This window comes from Andrographis paniculata, unplaced genomic scaffold, assembly GCF_009805555.1.
Source record: "Andrographis paniculata isolate CXL003 unplaced genomic scaffold, ASM980555v1 Contig37END, whole genome shotgun sequence".
Lineage (NCBI taxonomy): Eukaryota > Viridiplantae > Streptophyta > Magnoliopsida > Lamiales > Acanthaceae > Andrographis > Andrographis paniculata.
In genome coordinates this window covers 493,921-515,797 of record NW_026137570.1, presented here as the reverse complement: position 1 = coordinate 515,797, position 21,877 = coordinate 493,921, and the positions used below count along the sequence as shown (strand labels likewise).

General features: G+C 29.5%; 3 protein-coding genes across 3 annotated transcripts; 2 read left to right on the top strand and 1 right to left on the bottom strand.

Moving 5' to 3' along the window:
- The first annotated feature begins 2,714 nt into the window (after positions 1-2,714).
- Positions 2,715-6,537, top strand: LOC127250331 (serine/threonine protein phosphatase 2A 57 kDa regulatory subunit B' kappa isoform-like). Its single transcript, XM_051273551.1, has 2 exons — positions 2,715-4,541; positions 5,811-6,537. Exons 1-2 carry the CDS (start codon positions 3,441-3,443, stop codon positions 6,168-6,170), a joined length of 1,461 nt encoding a protein of 486 aa, XP_051129508.1. The 5' UTR covers positions 2,715-3,440; the 3' UTR covers positions 6,171-6,537.
- Positions 6,538-7,606: 1,069 nt separating this feature from the next.
- On the bottom strand, positions 7,607-9,065 carry LOC127250420 (probable indole-3-pyruvate monooxygenase YUCCA4). Its single transcript, XM_051273702.1, has 4 exons — positions 8,427-9,065; positions 8,088-8,336; positions 7,874-7,996; positions 7,607-7,777 (listed from the first exon to the last, which is right to left on the bottom strand). The coding sequence occupies exons 1-4, from the start codon at positions 9,063-9,065 to the stop codon at positions 7,607-7,609; spliced, it is 1,182 nt and encodes a 393-aa protein (XP_051129659.1).
- Positions 9,066-15,192: 6,127 nt separating this feature from the next.
- On the top strand, positions 15,193-21,473 carry LOC127250419 (probable boron transporter 7). Its single transcript, XM_051273701.1, has 13 exons — positions 15,193-15,296; positions 15,622-15,704; positions 16,073-16,259; positions 16,355-16,493; positions 17,043-17,211; positions 17,565-17,725; positions 18,225-18,398; positions 18,744-18,839; positions 19,370-19,489; positions 19,582-19,898; positions 20,090-20,369; positions 20,838-20,978; positions 21,441-21,473. The coding sequence occupies exons 1-13, from the start codon at positions 15,193-15,195 to the stop codon at positions 21,471-21,473; spliced, it is 2,004 nt and encodes a 667-aa protein (XP_051129658.1).
- The last annotated feature ends 404 nt before the right edge of the window (positions 21,474-21,877 follow it).

Sequence of the window (21,877 nt, the reverse complement as noted above, 5' to 3'; positions counted from 1 at the left end):
TAGAATAAAGATAGAATGTCATTTGTTGTAAGAGTATTGTCTATCCGTACGTGGTTTGTATCTTTGTATTCGTCGACAAACTAACTTCATATTTTTTTATTTGGAATGTCCAATAATTATTGTCATATTTTTATTTTTATATATAAAATTTACTCTTTTACCCTCACTTTATTTACTTTATCATTTTCTATACACAAAATTAAAAGACAAATTTGTCATTTTATAACAAAAATTTTAATTATCTAAAATTGCGTGTAAATATCAAATAGGACATTAGAAAATGAAATAATTGGAATGTTACGAGTATTATATATGCTAAATTTTATACGTCAACATATTAATCACCGTCGCTAAAAAAGAAAAGGAAAAAAAAATCTTTTACTTAGTAAAAGGGTCATTAATTGGTAAATGCACAAATCCACATGATTGCTGTCTGTCTTTTTTTTTCTTTTTCTTTTTTATTTTCTCTATATTTTTATTTTATCAAACTGTGTGTTTGGTTGTGATTATCGTCCATTTTGAATATTTTATTTTTATAAAAAAATATATGGTGTCTCTTTAGTAAAGTTTTGATATTTATTTTATTATTAAAAAATTTATTAGAAAATAAATATAAAATTAAATTAAATATTTATTATAAAAATTAAAAAAAATTTAAATATTCAATTTAAAATAATTATATTATAAATTTTTAACACAATTCAGCCTACCATAAACTAAAAATCAATCTAAAAACATTACGTGAACGGAACATGTAATTTCTGTTTTTCATGTGAAACATCGAGAGAGTGTTTGATAATGTTTATTAATCTTTTTAATATATCAAATTAAATATTTATTTTTTATTTATTATTCTTTTTGTCTCGGATAAATTATCTATATTAATAATATGATCATTTAGATAAAATATAATTAGTAAATAATTAAAAAAATATATTAATAAAAATAAATTATAAATTAAAATTAAAATAACTAAATAATATAATTAAAATTTAAAAAATTGTAAATAATAAAATGATGGACAAAAATAGAAAGACAATTCGAAACGAAAGAAATATATTATAATAGTAAATATTAATTTTATATTTAAAAAATATATATCAATATATTATATAATACAACTATTCAAATTTACATCGTACAACTGTTCATATTTAAACTTTTACTCTTCAAAACTCAAATTTAAAAGCCAAACTTTCAATCAAACCCACCCCAAATATAAGGCTTAAATTTTATTTAGAAAATCACATAAAAGCTAACTCTTCTTAAAAGAAAATTTAAAATTTCCTTAGGGGTGTGTTTGTTTAGGTGATTTTTCTCAAACTTTATTATTTATTCAATTTTTTTTTTTTCAAAAATATTAAATCAAACACTTATTTTTTATATTATATTAAAAATCAATTTTATATTCAAAATATTACACCAACACTTATTTATATCATATCATATAGCAATTCATATTCAAAATTTTTACTATTCAAATCTCAATCCAAACCCCAAACAAATAAGTGTCTGTTTGATTTTGATTTGACTTCAAGATTTTAATTTAAATTCAATTTAGAGAATATTATATACTAATATAGAATAGGTATTTTTCATAAGAAGATAATTTGTGTTTTTTGATTGAAATAAATTTGGTATCAATAATTAATTTTTGCTTTCTTGATACTATTTATTTTTTAAAAATATCATGTCAAATACATATTTTATTTTACATCACATCAAATCAAATATTAAATTTATATTTTTTTTAAACTTTCAAAATTCAATTTTTTTATTTTATTTTTATTTTTTTTATTTTTCTAAACAAAGCCACAACATTTTATCATACTTGTGAGAAAAATTAATAACTTAGTATGTTCTTAGCAAAAACTATGTAACCTAAATATGGATTGATTTGTATTTGAAACAAAAACCACACACACTTGAAATTGAAATGTTGTGAATAATATATTAATTTTTGTAAAAAAATGTGTGGATTTTTTTTTTTTTTTTTTTTTTTAAAAAAAACACCCTTAATACTTGATGTTATAGTATTTTGTGAGATTTGGATGGATAGCTAAAATAATTTCGATTGACAAAATTCACTACATATATATATTTATACTTCATTTCTAATAAAATTTAATAATTTAATATAAAATAGTACTCCCTCCTTATCAGACAATTTGCAACATTTGCTTTTGATACGAATTTTTAGGTGGATAGTACAGTGATGTGACGAAGAGAAAAATATATATTATTTTTTTATTTAGATGATGTGGGGATAAAGTGTGAAGTAGAGATTAAATATAATTAATTATTTCTTATTTTGAAAATATTGAAGGATGTTTGACACATACCAAAAATGAAATGTTGCAGGATATTTGGAACCGATGAGTAATTTTTAATATTATTAATACAATTTTTATATTTCAAATAAAAAATATCAAATTAAAATACTAAATAAACACACCTTTGAATGTAAGTAGTATATATTTTTAAAATTATTTATATAAAAAGGCTTAAAAATGCAAACAAACACTTATTTAACTTTTTTACTTTATTGATATTGTTATTACATATTGAGTTAAAACCACTATTTTAATTTCGATACATTCATCCAGACTTGTTCTTTTTTCTTTTTTTTTTTTCTCTGCAAACAGAACACAAGCAAACAAACAAAAACCGCCCAGTTGAAATTATTTAATTTGATTCCTCTCTCCCTCTCTCTCTCTCTGCTCACCTTTTCTTTCACCATTTTTCCCCCCATAGTTATTTCTCGCAGAGAGACAGGGCCCTCCTATCCTCTCTCTCTCTACAACTACACACACATGGATATATAAAAATTGCTTTTTTGTACCAAAGATCCAACTCTTCCTTGTAAATCTGCCTCTGTGTGTTTTTTCTGGTTATTGATTTTTATTTTTCTTCATGAGAGGAATCCGAGGTTTGTTTTGTCCTTTTGAAATTCCAGTGTTACTGCAATTCAAGCCATGGATTTAACTCTCTCTCATATATGTATGCGTGAATGTATGTATATGGTGGATGGTGTTCATGCGTTGGGTGCATTTTCAGATTAATTAGGGTTCTTAATGTATTGTGGCTGGTGGTGGCGGTGATTGTGATTTTGATTCTGATTTCTCAAAATGTGGGCGATGATTGTGATTTCCGATATGAATTTTCGCTTCGTCGAGTCGAAATTCGCAGCGTAGATTGACGATTCCTGCGATTTCTAAGCGTTTTTGGTTCAGCGCGAAGGTTTCGTGTTCTAGCAATTTGGGGGTGATAATTTCTGGGGCTTTTTTTTTGTTTTTTGAATTTTCTTCACAGATCCCCAATTTTTTCTCTTCAGCCATGCATTATTCTTCAATTTGAAATCCTCCAACACTCATCCTTGGGCAATTCGTTCAAAATCTCTCGTCGATTGAGGTCGAATCGGAAGCCTCGAAACCCTCACAATGTGGAAGCAATTTTTGGGCAAACTCCCCAGAAAATCCTCAAAATCGGATCAGGATTTATCCGAAAACCCTAATTTGAGTTCCAACGCTTCCAGTCCCGTCGCGAAACGCGCCGCCGTGTTCCCTTCCAGCGTGATCGCCGGAATCGAGCCGTTGGTTCCCTTCAAAGATGTCTCCAATTCGGAGAAGATGAATCTCTTCATCAGTAAACTGAGTCTGTGCTGTGTCGTCTTCGATTTCACCGATCCTGTGAAGAATGTTCAGGAAAAGGAGCTCAAACGAGCCACATTGCTCGAGCTTCTCGAATTCGTGTCGGAAAATCCGCCGAAATTCTCCGAACCAGCGATCCTCGCCTCTTGCAAGATGTGTTCGATCAATTTGTTCCGTGTTTTTCCTCCTAGTTGTCGATCCAGAGCCTCAAGTCTTGGCGAAAACGACAATGATGATCAGCCTACATTCGATCCTGCTTGGCCACACTTGCAGTTAGTCTACGATTTCCTGCTCAAGCTCGTTACCTCGACATCTCTGGAAGTAAAAGTCGCAAAGAAGTATGTGAATCAGTCGTTTCTGCTCCGAATCATCGACTTGTTTGATTCGGAGGATCCTCGAGAGCGGGACTCTCTGAAGGCGATTCTCCATAGGATTTACGGCAAGTTTATGGTTCACCGGCCGTTTATCCGGAAGATAGTAAGCAATGTGTTCTATCGATTTGTATTCGAGGCCGAGAAGCACAATGGGATTGCAGAGCTCTTGGAAATTTGCGGGAGTGTGATTACGGGATTCGCGTTGCCGCTTAAAGACGAGCACAAGATATTCCTATCCAGGGCATTGATTCCGCTGCACAAGCCGAAATCGTTGGGAATTTACTTTCAGCAGCTTTCGTACTGCGTAACACAGTTCATCGAGAAGGATCCGAATCTAGCGAGCAGCGTGATTAAAGGGCTGTTGAAGTATTGGCCGATTACGAACAGTCAGAAGGAGGTGATGTTTTTGGGGGAGTTGGAGGAGATTTTGGAAGCCATTAATATGGCTGAGTTTCAAAGGATCATGATTCCGTTGTTCTGTCGCCTCCGACATTGTATGAGCAGCTTTCACTTTCAGGTACTGAACTTATTGCTTCGTAGTGACTTTTAAGATCTGTCTTTGTTACAAAGCTTTAATGAATTCTATGCGCTTTGGCCTTTTCTCTGCAGGTAAGTCCATTATGGAAAACTACGTTTTTACTTAATGAAGATTGACATATAAGGAGTTCATTTATTTGCTTTCTTGGCTTGATTGAATGATTATGTGATGATGCTTTGTTTGGTGTAATTCGGTGACGTATTATGTCTATTGTGGGATCGTAATGAATGTGGCTGAAAGTCCGTTGCTTTTTCATGTTTTAATACATTCGGTGGCGTATTATGTCGATTTTGGGATCATAATAATTGTGTAGGTACATGTGGCAAAGCGCCGTCATGTTTTCATTGTTTTAAATGCTCATTGATGTTTTATGTCGACTGCGGGATCATAATAAATGTGTTGTTACATGTGGCTGAAGTGCTGTTGCTTTATCATGTTTAAATACGTTCGGTGACGTGTCATGTTGATTTTGTGATCATAGTAATTGTGTAGGTACATGTGGCCAAGGTGCGTTGCTTTTCATGTTTTAAAATTTCGTTGACGTGTTATGTCGATCATGGGATCATAATAAATGCGTTGTTACATGCGGCTGAAGTGCTGCCATTCTTTCATCTTTTAATAAATTCGGTGACGTATTATGTTGATTGCGTGATCATAGTAATTTGGGTAGGTACATGTGGAGAAGCGCCGTCACTTTTTCCTGTTTTAAAATGTTCGTTGACAAATTATGTCAAATATGGGATCATAATAAATGTGTTGTTACATGTGGCTGAAGTGCTGCCGTTTTTCATGTCTTAAAACATTTGTTAACGTATTATGCTTATTGTGGGATCATAGTAGTTGTGTAGGTACATGTGGCCAAGTGCTGTATCTTTTTCATGTTTTAAAATGTTTGTTGACGTATTATGTCGATTTCTGATCATAATAAATGTGTTATTACATGTGTTATTCCTCTGTTTACTTCAAATGCGCGCACGTGTGCGTTGTGCAGTTTCGGAATGTTTTGTCGCAATATCCGAAGATTATTCGGTGCAATTTTGAGAGACAATAGTGCCGAAGCACGACTAAAGATGTTTGAAGAGATGAAACTAGAATTGAATTGAGTGGTTTGTATACGATAGTTTTAAACAATACTACATTCGTTAGCATTATGTAATTTAGTCTACTTTGTATTATCTCGAAATATGTCGTTGTTTTGTTTCGATGAAATAGCTTTAACATCGATCCTCTTACTTTTCCTTTTTACAGGTAGCCGAGAGGGCTCTGTTCTTCTGGAACAATGACCAGATTCTGAGCCTCGTCGCGCACAACCGGGACATCATCATCCCCATCATAGTCCCGACGCTCGAACACAATGCGCAGGCGCACTGGAACCAGGCCGTCCTTAACTTAACGTTAAACGTTAAAAAGACCCTAACGGATATGGATGAAGCCCTCGTGCAAACCTGCATCTCCGAGTACAAAGCCAAGAAAGAAAAGGCAGACCAGACTGCCGGAAAACGGACAGAAACATGGCGGCGTCTGGAGACTGCCGCCAGTCTTCAGCCGGCAGGCAGCAACACTGCTGTTCTGGTGACGCCGGGAACATCCCCTGCGCCGTGTCTATAGCTGCCGTCCAGGTTAGTTTGCTCGTTTGCGCCTGTGTTTATGTGCATTTTGTCTGTCTGTCTGTCTGTTGTCTTTTTTCTTTCTTTTTTTATTTTTTTCGGTAATTGGTCATATGTATGGCTGTTTGCCCATGTTTTGAGTTATCGGTTGCGGCGCAGCTATTGTTGTGTTATAGTTAATGTCTCTAACTGTATGAATTGATATGATATGTGGCTGTGTTTAAATCTGCAATGCCTAAGATGTTTCGGGAGGAAGTTTGGGTATCGATGTTGTAAACTATTTTCTTTTGTCTCTTTGGTAATTTTTAGGTCTCTTACTTTGATTGCTTTGGCTTTTTGCATCTGGTGTATATTTGGTATGTTTTCGATGCTTGTCTTGCTCATGAAATTGTGAGTGTTGGTTTTTATTTTTTGTGTCGGGTTGTTCGAAGTAATGTGAGCTTGTTAATGTTGTCGTAACCTTATGATTTTTGATCGTGTCCGCGTGTGCGGTTGAGTTCTGAGTTTTGCTAAAATTTGTTTAAATTCAAATGTTACGGTTTTGATTTAGATAATATAATATTTTGATTTGATGTTTATAGTGTAGTCTTGCTCGGAATCGAGCTAAATCATGTTAGGATTTTATTTGAAATCAAAATAAAATGGATCTTAAATTTTGAAGGTTGAGAGTTTACTAAAATTTGAATCAAGCCTTGTTCATTCAAGAAGTATTTTAGAATAAAAAATATGTACTAGAATTCAAAGGTATGTTTGTTTGGGGTTTTCATTAAAATGGTATAAAATTAAATTTAAGTATTTGTTTAATGTGATATAAATAAAAAGTAATATAACATTTTGAATGTAAAATTAATTTTCAATAATTTAAAAATAATAAAGAACAAATCAATCAAACAAACACACCCCAAATTATTTTTCGTACGTCTGTCAATTGTGACTTCATGAATTTGAGCTCTGGGTGTAGTGTAAAATTCAAATATGAAAAAGTTTCAACATTTTATATATTTTTTTTTTTAAAAAATAAATATTTTAATACTTTTTTTTTTTACAATTTTCAATAACTAACGGCCAAACACTTCAAAATTTTCTAAATAATGAAAGAACATTATTTTTTTACAGTTAAAGTTAGCCACAATTTTCTGTATAAATTTCAAATGAATATATTTATGCATGCATGCACGTATTCACGTGTATGTTCCGTTCCAACTCTCTGGTGATTTGGTGCTGAAATTATTCAAATTAAGTTATTCCAATATAAACGTTATAACAAATAAAACTACATCTCACACAAAATTAAAACATAGAAAAACAATACTTTTATAAATCAAGCAAATTAAATTACTCAGTCACTTCACATACTTCAAACAGACAGACAGACAGACACAGGCGGAGCGGCGCCGGAGTTCCCTCGCCGGAAAAGTGATCGACGACGACGATAATTCACTTGATGCTCCAGTGGCGAGCAATGTCCCCGGCGGCGTTGACGGCGTCGGCAGAAGTTCCGGCGAGGCCCCTCCTGGTAAACCCCACCGTGTACAGCCCCCTCTCCCCCTTCCACCCCTTCGGAAATGGTGTCCGAGGCATTCCATCCTCACTGAAGAAATCACTCCCCTGCACCCCCACCAATTATATTAATTAATTAAATTAAATTATACATACAGATATATATATATATATATGTATATATCGAAATATAATATAGCAGACCTTTAGCCAAGCAGGCACGTTGCTCGTATAACCAGTGGCGAAAATTATCGCATCGAATTCCTTCTCTTCTCCGTCCATGAAAATTGCTCCATTTTCAGTTATCTCCTTCACCCCTCCCACCACCTATTAATTTAATTAATTATTTCATTTTTAAAATTTAAAATATTATTTATATATATGTACTTAATTATTTATTGATATATTAGTTAATTACGTTGATTTTGCCGGAAGTTATTCCGGCGAGCGCGCCGACGTCGAGAACCGGGCTCCGGCCGGTCAGAATCTTCAGCTCAAACGGCCCGGTCGCCGGCCGGCGGATCCCCACCTTCTCGGTGTCGCCGATGATCCAATCCGCCATTTTCAGAAGAAACTTATCCACCATTTTTACCGGCAGCCACTTCAGGAGAAAATTCGCGACGGCGAACGTCGAGAGTCCGTACATCTCCACCGGGAGTATATGCACCTGCAGAAATTAAATAATCTTAATTAATTAGTTAATAATTTACAAAAATACTACTAAAATTTTAATTAATTAATTAATGTTATTAATTACGGAGTCTCGGACGACGAGGTGAGGAAATGCAGAATGTCCGGCGAGGTCGACGCAGACATCCATGCCGGAATTTCCACATCCGACGACGAGGACACGTTTGTCGCGGAAGGGCCGGCCCGACCGGAAGTCGGCCGTGTGGATCGCCGGTCCGCGGAATTTCTCGATTCCGGGAATCTTCGGCACGGCCGGCTCGGCGTTTTCGCCGGTGGCGACGACGAGCCACGGAGAGGAGTAGGATGCGCCGCCGTGAGTCTCGACGGTCCATGCACCGTCGCGGGGGTCGAATTCGGCCTTGGAAACGGACTGTCCGAATCGCGGCGCGATTTCGAAATTGGCGGCGTAAGTTTCCAGGTACGTAATAAAGTCTGCTTTGGAGGGGTATTTTGGGAAGTTTTCGGGGAATCCGAGGTAAGGGAGCTGGCAGAATTGTTTGGGTAGGTGTAGCCGTAGGTTTTCGTAGCTCCGCCGCTGCCAGAGGGAGGCAATACAGTCGTCGCGCTCGAGGATTAGCGACGGAACGCCGTGGCGGCGGAGGCAGGCGGCGACGGCGAGGCTGGAAGGGCCGGCGCCGACGATGATCGGGCCTGGGAAGACGACAGCGGCGGCGGCGGCGCTACGGCGGCCGTCGGAGGACGCCATTGATGGAGGGAGTGAGAGCTTTGAAAGAATTATTATTATTATTATAATTAATTAATTAAATTATTTTTAATTTTGACGAGTTTTGATGAGTGATGTGGTGGCCGTTTTATAGGCGTAGATTTGGGACACGTGTTGCAATCTAAATTAATCGTCGGAAAATGTTACGTCATTAAAACATTTTAGGTGTACGGATAAGTGGATTAACTTGTGTAATTATGGGGACGATGTATTGATTTTTTTGGTGAATGTAGTTGGGGAGATTATAATTGTTAATTGTTAATTGTCTTTTGTCTTTTTATTTCAAGAAAAATCTATCGGTTTAGAGTGTAAATATATAATAAATAAATTCTAGTTTAAAATGATTGAATTAATTATAAAAATAATAATTCGGATTGTTTTAGGAGTTCGATATTACGAGCATGTAATTTTATTATAGTCGAATGTTTTGCGTACAAGAAGTGATCGTATATTCAATGTGTTTTTGTTCTTTTATCTTTACAACGTTCTCAATGATATTTTTTTTTTTGTTGTTTTCACCCATATTTATTAATAAAAATGCAATTCATTCGAACAATGTAATAAAATTTAAAATTACTTTTAATAATTATTGCACATATATTTGTCATGTGTCGTATTTACCACGCACGAATGATTAAAGTGAATATATTATTTTTGGTTCTAAATTTATATTTACTTTAATTATAAAAGATTTATAATTAATTTATGAAATTGTTGTATCATATTCAATATGTGGTATAAGATATACTTTACATTATATTGAGATTGACAATTATAATTTAATCATAAACATGCAATCCTAAGATCTTCTTTAAAATTATTGTACATAATTTGATTTAGTAAAATATAAAAAGACTAGTTTTCCAATAATGTGTGAACCCAAGATTTTTTATTTTAAATTTAATTGAATCATATGTTTAAATTCAATCACATTTCTAATAAGATTGTCACTTTTAGTTTTAAATTTTAGAAAGTAATATATACTTAAAAATAATATACAAATAATAGTATTTTAAATTGTAACAAAACCCTAGCTAATCATACACAAATATTTGAAATAAGTAAATTAAAAAATAAGTTTCAAATGTTTTTCTAAAATATTGATTCCATTCTAAGCTAAGAAACACTAACAAAGTTAGTATCTTCAAAACAAATTGAAAAGATTAACTTAGTTAATTTTGTTTTGCATGTTTAATTTGTGTCTAGGGCTTTAATTTACTCTCATCGATTTTATCGGCCCAATCTAAATATTTCATTATAAACTCGGCATCGGGAAGAACTAGACATTTTATAGAGAGGTATACGGTGAGGGTCCAATTTGAATTTTCGAATTTATTCAAATTAAGCATAATATGTAGCTTCACAATGAATCAATTTTTAATAGTCGCCCTTATTTATATGGCTATATATATATATATATAATTTTAAGAATTAATAATGGAATTATTAGCTTGAGTTTCATTTTGTAAATAATTTGTCAAACTTATATTTATATTAGACATTTAAAATTTGTCTTAATACTCTACCACAATGTGCCAATGCACGTCTAGGCATAAAACAATATATATCCATATTATAACAATTTATAAGTTATTTTTTCAAAAAATAAAGAATAAAAATGATACATATATATTCAAACAAAGTGTATCCATATATATTAATTTCGAATTAAATGAATATAAACATAAAATTGAAAATACTTTACTCCAATTTACATTAAAAGCAAATTGGTAAGACAGGGAAGGCTAAAGTGATTAATAATTTTAATTTATAAAAATAAGGGTTATGTATAATAAAGAGAATTAAATACATACTCCCTTTATATATTTTTTTTATATGAATTTAATTTTAAATAATATTCAAAACTAATATGTTATTAGAAAATTGTTACTCTATCAATCCCTTTAACAAAGTAACAATTTTATTATTATTATTATTATTTTTACATAGTTTTTTTAAGTATTATATATGTATATATATAGTACAAAATGAGATAAAATAATCATATATATTAGTAGGATGTATTAGTTTGTAATTTGGTTAAACAAAGATAATATAATATGTGTATATAATAAGTTTACTAAAAAAAATGTGAATATATTGATTTGAAACAAAAAAAAAAAAAAAAATTGATTATCTTGTTCTAGGAATGGAAGAGTATCTTTTTAAAAAGAAATTAAATAAATTAAATAATAAAGAGTAAATAAAATACACTCAGTTATACCTTGGTTGTGTTCAATTGTGTATTAATGATTTATTTCTTATTTTTTTACATTACATAATTAATAAATATATTTTTAAATAAGAAAAATATAGTATATATATGTTTTTAAAAGAGTTATAAGCATTTATATACACCTTGGTTGTGTTCAATTGTGTATTTAGCCAAAAATAGCAACGGACCTCACAATGGTGTAGCTGGGTCGGTCTGATCTCATGCAACAGACTCATCATTATTATTATTATTACCAAAACAGTGGGTCCCACTTTTACTATATTTTAATTATACTTGAGTTGTGTCAGTGTGACCCACCAAAACTCGTGTTCGTCACGTGGATGTAAGAATTTTAATTTTATTTTAAAAATATTTTATAATATAAATTACCTGTTCGTGTTAATATATACTCCTTCCATAAAAAAAAAAAAAACGTATATATTTATTTTTGGCGCAAAGTTTAAAAAATAATAGTATTTTAATTATAGTAGATAGGTAAAAATAGGATAATTATATTTTTGTCCTTACTTTTTTGTATAAAAGTAACGATGTGATGTAAAGTAGGGGTATTTGTGGAAAAAATAAAATATTTAATAAAATAGTTATTTTGTAATTGGACGTCCCAAAATAGAAATATATGTACTTTATAGTTGGACGGAGGGAGTATTTTCTACCGTTGACATTAAACGTATATAAAGTAATACTTCGTCCAAAAATTAATCTCTTATTTTTTTTTATTTGGAACATCCAAAAATTATTGTTATATTTCACTTTTTAAACATAAATTTTATTTTTTTACCCTTTATTTATTTATCACTTTTAATCTCTACGTTATCATAATTCATAAATGATAAATTTGTCGATTCATACCAAAAAGATAATTTATCTAAAAAATCATGCAAATATACTTTAGAACAATTATAAATGGACGGATGGAGTAATATTTATTTAATTATAATGTATTATAATATTATTTTATTATTTTTATATAATTAATAATATTGATAATTTTAAAATAAATTTAATATATTATATGACTAAAAAAATTAAAATATATATTTAAATATTTTGAAAATTATATCGTAATAAAAAATATATTAGACATGAATATAATTTTGTAAATAATAACTTTTCTTACAAATATGTAAACAAAAATATTTATTTATTTATAATTAACAAATTAATTTTATAAAAAGACGTGTAATTTTAAATTTAGATAAAAAATATTTATTTTTTTAGGAGAGATATATAAATAAATAAATTTTGAGTGAGTATGCATGCTCGTATATAGTTAATTAAATTGATTTATATTTGTTAAATATTTTTTATTTAATAAATTTTACTTAAAATAAAAAATATGTCAATTGTTATTAACAAACGAAAATGAAAATATAGTGTCATTTGTGGTAGAACGAATGAAATATTAGATAAGTATATGCATATACATTATGTACTCCTTTATTTTATTTTATAATATAAATAAAAAAATGTCTAAAATTTTTAGTTGAGTGTATACACTAAGTTTTTTTTTTTTTATATATATATATTTTTAAAAATATTAATACATTATATAAATTTATTATTTTTATATTAATTCTATAGTTTTTTATACATCATATAAAAAAAAAATATTCTTTCAAATTATTCACAAAACAAACATATCCACATTGTTATAATAATAATAATAATAATAATAAAGACGAAGGAACAAATTTGGAATGAACAAACCCTATTTTAGCTATATTATTATTATTATTATTATTATTATTACGTTCTCACGTGTCTTTCTAAAAATATGTTTTTCTTATAGTATAGCATTATCGCTGCTTACCGCTAACGTTCGGTTGAATAAAAAAGAATAAATTATATTGACTTACGTAGTTCAATTTTATTCAGTAATTAAATATTTCAATAAATTCAAATGAATATTAGATTCCAACCATCATGAAAAGCGCTACGTAAGAATAAATAAAAATAAAAATAAAAAATAAAAAATGCGAATGAGATTTGCACCGTCTGCCAAAATTAAGTCACCCCTAAATTTAGCTTTATTCTGTGTATTTATAGAAAATAAATTTAATCACGACTATTGATGATATATATAAAAAGTGCTGCAGAATATGTAATAGAATACGTATAAAATATTAAACTATATGCCAAAATTATTTAAATATTTTTTACTAATTAAATTACTATAGATTGCTACAGCAGATTTTAAATGTGTATCATATATATATATATCAAAAATAAAATGTTGTGCTGTATTGAATTCAGGTGACATTAAATATAAACTAGGTAGCAAAATCAATTTTACAAAATATCAGAGGTCTTTTAGCAATATTGATGGAACTACTAAAGTATATTTTAATGTATAATTAAATTGATAAACTAATTTATTACGCCATTATATTAAATTTATAACTAATTTATAGTTTATAATAGTAGTGATTTGTTCAATTATTATTATTTTACTTATTTTGTAATATGTCAACGTATTAAATTGAAACCAATAGGTTTATTATTTGTTCTTTTTTATTTTTATTTTATATATAAATATATATTTTTTATAATATAGTTGATTGTTTTCAATAAAATAAAGTAGACTTATATATATAATATTACATTCAATTACTATCTTATTCGAACCCTAAAATGGAGTGGGCTATGGGCAACATTATATACAATTGTTATACATATGACTAATTATAATAATATATGTATGTATGTTCCTTTCATTTTGAAGTTTTTTTCATTTTTTTTAACCATGCAAATTCTTCGTTTTCAATAGAAATAAATATTTTATTTAAAAACTAAAAAAAAATAAAAAATTATTTTATCCTTTGACTCAGTAATAATCATACACCGAATACTACGTTTCAACGTAAAAACAAATCTCTCTCTCTCTCCTAGATATACAAGCATGCATGCATGCATGCAATCCCATTTCTCTATCCTCCTTTCCATCTCTATCTAAGAGCTCACACACAGATATATACATATACATATATATATATATATTGGATCTGTCTGTACAGACAACATTAACTGTCATTGAAGAGAGAAAACAGAAGCAAGAGGAAAAGTAAACACTGCCCATCCCCAAAAACACGAAGAAAAAAAAATTGAAAAAAATTGAATGACATTGAGTAATCTATTAAATTGAATTTGAAATTGAAATTCCCTGTAATTTTTTAGTTTTTATTTTTTCCGGCTTTTCGTCTGTTGCCGGAAAATTAAATCAGATGAACACTTCCGACACTCTCCGGCTATGATCTAAGGTCAGTATTTTATTTTAATTTTAATTTTATTTTATACTATGAATAATTTAATAATGTGTTTGATTAATTTACATAGGGCGATGCAGATGCAAAGATAATGTACTCTTAATTGATTATATATATATATATATAAAATTAATTACTATTATATCTTTCTTTACATATTTCAAATTGATCATAAAGTAGATTTTTTTTTTCTACTTTTTTTTAATGATTATTTGTTGCGTTTAAATATATTGTAAAAGTACATTAGCATTTTGAGTTGACAGAGTATATTAAAAAAAGAAAAAAGAAAAAAAACAAGAATAAAGAATAGGTATTTGATAAAGAAAATGAATAAATATTTTCAATTAAAAATATATATTTTAAAATTTAGTAGTTTAAATAAAAAATTAATTTTTGAACATGATTTTTTAATCAAAAAAAAAAATTGATAAAGAGTGTAAAGATAGATTAATGCACATACTAAAACATAACACTAATAAATAGTAGAGTTAAATTTTATTTTGTATTTTGAATAGTAAAATTTTAAATTTCATAACTCTTTAATAGTAATATATACTAGATAAATAAATTTTAATGCAAATTTTTCTATGAACAGTAAAAATTGAATCGAATGGAGTATCTAAAGAATCCGGGGAAAGGAGTAATTACTGATGTCAAGGGAAGGTTGAGATGCTACAAAAATGACTGGCTCCATGCATTTCATTCTGGTCCCGGGTATGTACATCTTTCAAATATATATATGTATATATTTTCGTAGGTTAAACACATGATAACATATAATAATATTTCATACAATATATATTAAGATTGATCTCAGCATAAGATGTTTGCTAACATAACACTAATGCATAATATAAACTAATAACACGTAGTAATATTCTAATAATATGTAATACGATATATTTCAATATAAGGTATATATTACAAAAGAAAAAAAAGAAAAAAGGAACTGTTATCTAGAAATTTTTGTATTGTTCTCATATTTATTGAAGAACTAGTTTTTTATTTTTTCTTAAATTTTATTTATTCATAAATTTAGGATTATCGCTCCCATGGCATTCATGTTCTTCGCTTCGGCTATTCCTGTCATTGCTTTCGGCGAGCAGTTGAGTAAAGCCACAGGTAAATATTATAGTTGTATTCTTTTGGTTTTTTTTTTATACATATTTTTTCAAAAAAAATTAATACATTACACGCATTTATTATTTTTATATTACCTACATAATTCTTTGTACATCACTTAAAAAATATCAATTTCACAAAATAAAAACACCCTTAGTTTCTCACCTAATGGGCATGTGATTTAATCAATGTGTAGTATTTATGATCAAATTTTAAAATTCACATAATACGTATATATAAAAAAAATAATAATTAAAAAAAATATCTGATTTAATATTTTTAGAAAAAAAAAAAAGAATGAATAACAAAATATTTTGAAAACCTTCACTAAATAGATGTATTGATATATTTATTTATTTTGAAACTAGATGGGGCCTTGACCCCCGCGGAGACACTCATGTCGACAGCCTTGTGTGGTGTTATCCACGCAATATTTGGCGGGCAACCATTGTTGATTTTAGGAGTCGCGGAACCAACAATTATAATGTATTCGTACTTATATTCTTTTATCCAAACTAGGATCGGGAAAGAGTTGTTCTTAGCTTGGGCCGGATGGTAAGCAATCTACATATATACCTATCTACGAGATATATATATATATCTAGCCAAGCGAGCTTTAGTTTAAATTTTTCATATGGGGCGGGATGCAGGGTATGTACATGGACGGCATTGTTCTTGTTACTTATTGCCACGTTCAATTTGTGCGCTATCATCCATCGATTCACAAGGCTTGCCGGGGAGTTATTTGGGATGTTGATCGCGGTCCTTTTCATTCAAGAAGCCATCAAGGTACAATTTTCTAATTTCACTCCTATCGTATATATGCATTTATAGATTCAATTATCACTTTTATCATATAATTTTGTATGATCGAATAAATTTTCTAATTTCACTAATTTTCATATTGAAAACCTTATGTTGTGATAGTTGCGTGAGGCGGTAATAACTTTTAATTCTTTTAATTTAGCACAGTAGTGATAGCATACTATATAACAACAAATAATACATTATATAACAACAAACTAAATATTATCTATATTAATATAATAATAATAATAATACAACCTATGAACACTATTATTAGTTTTTGTCACATAAAATATGTTCATACACCATATCCTATGAATTGAACTATTAGGACATTATTTCAACTAACACAATAATGTTATGTTAATTGAAATTATGTATTGTCTGTCATTTATGATGTATTGACCGAAAAATCAGCATTATATTGATTCGTCTCACAATAACCTTTCATGTCACGTGAAGCTTGTCTTTGCTCTTATGAAGAATTGTCTGTCTTTTTTTTATTTTTTTATTATTACATATCAATGATAGGGTATAATAGAAGAATTCAATGTTCCGGAAGACGAAGAAGGTAGTACCGAAGAGAAATATCATTTCCAATGGTTGTATATAAATGGATTGCTTGCAGTTATTTTTGCTACTGGTGTCCTTTTGACTACCTTGAAGAGCCGAAATGCTCGATCTTGGGTATATGGGACAGGTACGAACAAGTTTTTGCAATAAAATTACATCTGATTATCAATTCTATCCTTTAAGTTTGAGGATATGACTGTTGATGTTTCATTGCAATCATGCCATGTGTACATGTGTGTGCCATGTCATTCTCTCTATTTAGCCTCGTCATCTTCCATGTTGGCTTTAATACTGCCACCATATTGGCCAACATAGAGAATGACTTGGCATATATAAAGACATGCCATATGTGCACGTGTGTGCCATGTCATCCTCTTTAGTGAATGTATTTCGGAGTTGGTTTGAAATAAGTTATATATTTTTTCTATGATTAATCACAATACCGAATTAAATTATGATTTTGTCGTGACTTGTATGTAGGTTGGTTTAGGAGTTTCATTGCAGAATATGGAGTTCCGGTAGCGGTCATAATTTGGACCGCGCTTTCATTTGCTATACCATCAAAGATTCCTTCTGGAATTCCGAGGAGACTCGATGCTTCTTTTCCATGGAAATCGAACTCTCATTGGGATACAATTGTGGTATCTTTCGAATTATTTATTATTTTTAATATTGTAATATTTAACATCTTTTTAATGTTGTTCGTTATTTAGGTTTGATAATATCTTTAACAAGCGAAACTTAGCCAAATTTGATAAGTCTTAAAAAAAAAAAAATTATCAAGAAAAGCGACATTGGTTTGTTTGTGAAGTTTAAATTTTGAACTTAAATAAATAGTTATTACAAATATAAATATAAATTGATGTGATACTTCAAATTTAAAATTAATTTCAATATAATATAAAAAAAAATATTTAATTTAAATTTTTTAGAAACTTTTATTAACTGTGAAAAGTTGAATAAAAACCTACAAAGAAATAGAGCCATAGGAATTCCATTTATAAAGATAACATGCAAAAATACTTATTTAAACTTTCAATACATATACATTTATAATTTTAATAGCGACTTAATTTTTGTAGTACATTCATGATTATTAATATTTGTTTTCTCATCTTCATGAATGTTAACAATTCTAAGGGCATGGGAAGGGTACCCGGCGGCTACATCTTCGCGGCCATCATTCCAGCTTTGATGGTCGCTGGTTTATATTTTTTCGACCACAGTATAGCTGCTCGGATGGCTCAACAGAAGGATTTCAACCTAAAAAAACCATCGGCCTTTCACTATGATGTCTTTTTGCTCGGGATCATGGTACGAACCTTATTATGAACTTGCAATGTTTTATTTTTTTCTAATATTGGGGAATCATTTGTAAAATATGCAACACCATAAAAGAATGTGTTATGCAGTTTATATACTGTAAATATATTTATTGTATTTAAATCAATAATATACCATATTACAGAAAAAAATTATTTATTGTTGTCAAAATATATGTTGTATATTTTGATTAAATAATGTTAATCGAGTCAAATTAGCTATCATTGGACCTAATCAGTATGAAACTGCTCCTATGTATTTTATTTTTATTTTATTTTATTATGAAGATGAATTATATATGTAATGGAGTAAAATTTAATTACCATGTATTGTCAGACGTTTATATGTGGAATACTTGGACTTCCTCCTTCGAATGGAGTACTTCCACAATCTCCTATGCATACGAGAAGTCTTGCCATTCTTAAAAGGCAGGTGAGAAATATTTTATTTGAGATTAATATTATTGTTAAATTTCATTGAAATAAATTTTTTAATATACATAAAAAAAAAAATTGGATAGTTTCCTTTTAAAAAAAAAAAAAACAACAATCAATTTTAGTGTGTTCATTCTTATAAGTAAATTTAATTTATAGTAATTATATTCTAACTTAAATATACCAATATATTATATAATTATTCGTTTTAGTAGTAGTCAAAATAAGGTAAAAAATTCTTATATATGTAACGAAATGTTATGTACATTTTTTTTTTTAATAAAATGATGTCTCGTATGTATATCTACGTATAAATACAAGTAAATACTTTGTTCATTTTGAATTTTGAATTTAAATAGTTATGATATGATATTTCATCAGAAGAAATAGCCTAATTTTATTAAAATTAATAAGTATTGAATAAAAAAAAAAAGATCATACGGACACAAATCTTTTACCATTTAATTTATTAATATCTCAATAAAAAATTGTATGTTGTTTGCTCTTGCTTTTACGACATTTCTATAGATGGTTCGAAGGAAAATGGTGCAACGCGCAAAGGATGGAATTGAGGAGAAAGTGAGCCACTCTGAAATATACGGTCGAATGCACGACGTGCTCATTGAGATGGAGGCTTCTTCCCCTCCGGTAAGAGTCGATCATCATTTCTCCATTAGTATCATTAATGCAAGAATGGGGATCGAACCAATTTTTGCGAGTTTTTTTTTTTTTTTTTGTAGAAAACGGTTAAACAAGATTTGACAAATTTAAGAGAATCTGTAGTGAAACACGATGACAAAGGGAATAAAAAGGAGGAATTTGACCCTGAGAAATGTGTCGATCTCCACTTGCCGGTCCTAGTAAACGAGCAACGGCTAAGCAACTTAGGACAATCCATACTTGTCGGGGTTGCCGCATGCGCCATGCCCGTGATTCGGCTGATACCAACCTCAGTATTGTGGGGATACTTTGCCTATATGGCAATTGATAGTCTTCCGGGGAATCAATTTTGGGAGAGATTGTTGTTCCTCTTTGTTACCAAACAACGTCGTTACAAGTAAGTTTGTCTTTTAAAAAATTATAAATTTTGTCTCGTATATATTTTTAGCTTATATTTTTGTCTCGTTACTTACAAAAAAATAGATTTTTTTTTGTACAATAGTAATAATTGACCAAAGGTATAGAACAGATTTTGCAATTTTCTTTTGATATTTTACGTGTGTATTTGTTGTTTCTTGATCATTGTAGAATCATCGAAGAATTGCATGCATCGTACATTGAATCGGTGCCGTTCAAATACATATTCATGCTTACGGTGTTTCAAATCATGTACCTTATGGTGTGCTTCGGAATCACATGGATTCCTATAGCCGGGATCTTGTTCCCATTTCCGTTCTTCCTTCTTATATTCATAAGAGAGCGTCTTCTCCCCAAGGTGATCCCGACCCAACATCTTCAAGACTTAGATTCCCCTGAGTACGAGGAAGTTTATGGGCACTCGTATATGCCTAACGATCAACATCGCAAGGTACACTATTCTCCTTTAATTCAAACATATTTTATACGACACAACTTACTTTGTAAGTAGAACAACAGTTAAATCATCTACTCAAAAATATTATTGTTAATAAATAACATCAAAATTTAAAAAAAAAAAATGTATTTAAACAGTGTCATAACTAGTGTTTAACTATATCTATAAGAAACAAGATGATTCATTTATCAAAGTAAAAACGCGACCTTACATTAAGATAATCTAGTAGCATAATGTGCATATACAAGGTCTTTTATGTCGGGTTTGTGTTCGTATTTATATTTTGTATTTGTATGGTAGTTTGATGTAATCTTTGATAAAAAAAATGTTAAATTTTTTTTTTTTCTTAATAAATAAAATCAAGTTGAATTGATCCAACGGCTTTTGATATAATTCTACTTATTGAATTTGAATTCGTCTCAATTCAAAATTATTAATTTCCTAACACGGTTATATGTGCAGAAAGGAGAATCAGAAGGAGATGAAAATGAAGTAGAAATGTCTCCCGAAGAAATATTAGATCTTATGACAACCCATAGAGGTGAATTCAAGCATAGGTCTTTGAGCTACCACCATCCCTCGAGAAAACATCATCAGCCTCAGGTAACCTTAATTGTATATGATTCAATTGATTAACCAAAAATTATATATATATAGCTTAGGGTATTGGCTTGGTCAAGTCAGTACCGTGTTGATTTCACTAAATCATACCGTAACATTAATGAATCAATATCCAACGAAAGACGACAATTAAATGTTGTGTTATATAGGTGTGTTGTGCAATATATATAATATATTGTATTGTATGCATATATGCTTATTGTGTTAAAAATTAATAGTATATTGTTTGATATATTGTATTATTATGTGTTATTTAAATATGATTTGTATATTATTATTATCATGTGTTATCATTACCGTGTTATCTGCTTTGTATATTTGTACTAACTATGTCCGGGATACAAGACCTTTTTTCTATGGACAAATAATTACCATTTTTCCCTTATTACATGCTTATGATCAAGTTTGCAAAAATTAATAATATCTCTTGATCGTTTAATGCAGGGTTTACAGGCAAGTTCTTCTGCGACACAATGAATTGTGTACCATGCGCAACATTATTAATCGACGATCGTACAAAAATTCATATCTATACATATATACATTGATGTATAATGCTAGAATAAGTATTGTAAGAAACCCTAACTAGCTAGCAAGCTCCATTGTTGTATGCAAATTTTGAGGAGCATAACTTAAGTTTTTCGTATTTTTAACCAAATTAATTGAGTTTTTTTTTTCATTATTTTATATATTATTGTTTTTAAAGATTTGATCAAAGAATTTACAATTTCCATATTAAGAAAACTTCAGTTTATTCCTTTCAATTCACGCACAATTCCAAACAGACGATATTTACAGAGATTTTTTTCAAATTTATTTGTTAACTTGTATTTTTTATATATCTTTTTAATATACAATATTTGTTTCTTTAGTATTTTAAT

Bases quoted from the DNA above. Each gene is read 5' to 3' on its own strand.
- LOC127250419 (XM_051273701.1), top strand. From the start codon at position 15,193: ATGGAGTATCTAAAGAATCCGGGGAAAGGAGTAATTACTGATGTCAAG. The intron at 15,297-15,621 runs GTATGTACATCT...TCATAAATTTAG, and splicing joins GCATTTCATTCTGGTCCCGG to GATTATCGCTCCCATGGCAT. The intron at 16,260-16,354 runs GTAAGCAATCTA...GGCGGGATGCAG, and splicing joins TTCTTAGCTTGGGCCGGATG to GGTATGTACATGGACGGCAT.
- LOC127250420 (XM_051273702.1), bottom strand. From the start codon at position 9,065: ATGGCGTCCTCCGACGGCCGCCGTAGCGCCGCCGCCGCCGCTGTCGTC. The intron at 8,337-8,426 runs GTAATTAATAAC...TAATTTCTGCAG, and splicing joins ACCTCGTCGTCCGAGACTCC to GTGCATATACTCCCGGTGGA. The intron at 7,997-8,087 runs GTAATTAACTAA...TTAAATTAATAG, and splicing joins TAACTTCCGGCAAAATCAAC to GTGGTGGGAGGGGTGAAGGA.
- LOC127250331 (XM_051273551.1), top strand. From the start codon at position 3,441: ATGTGGAAGCAATTTTTGGGCAAACTCCCCAGAAAATCCTCAAAATCG. The intron at 4,542-5,810 runs GTACTGAACTTA...TCCTTTTTACAG, and splicing joins TGAGCAGCTTTCACTTTCAG to GTAGCCGAGAGGGCTCTGTT.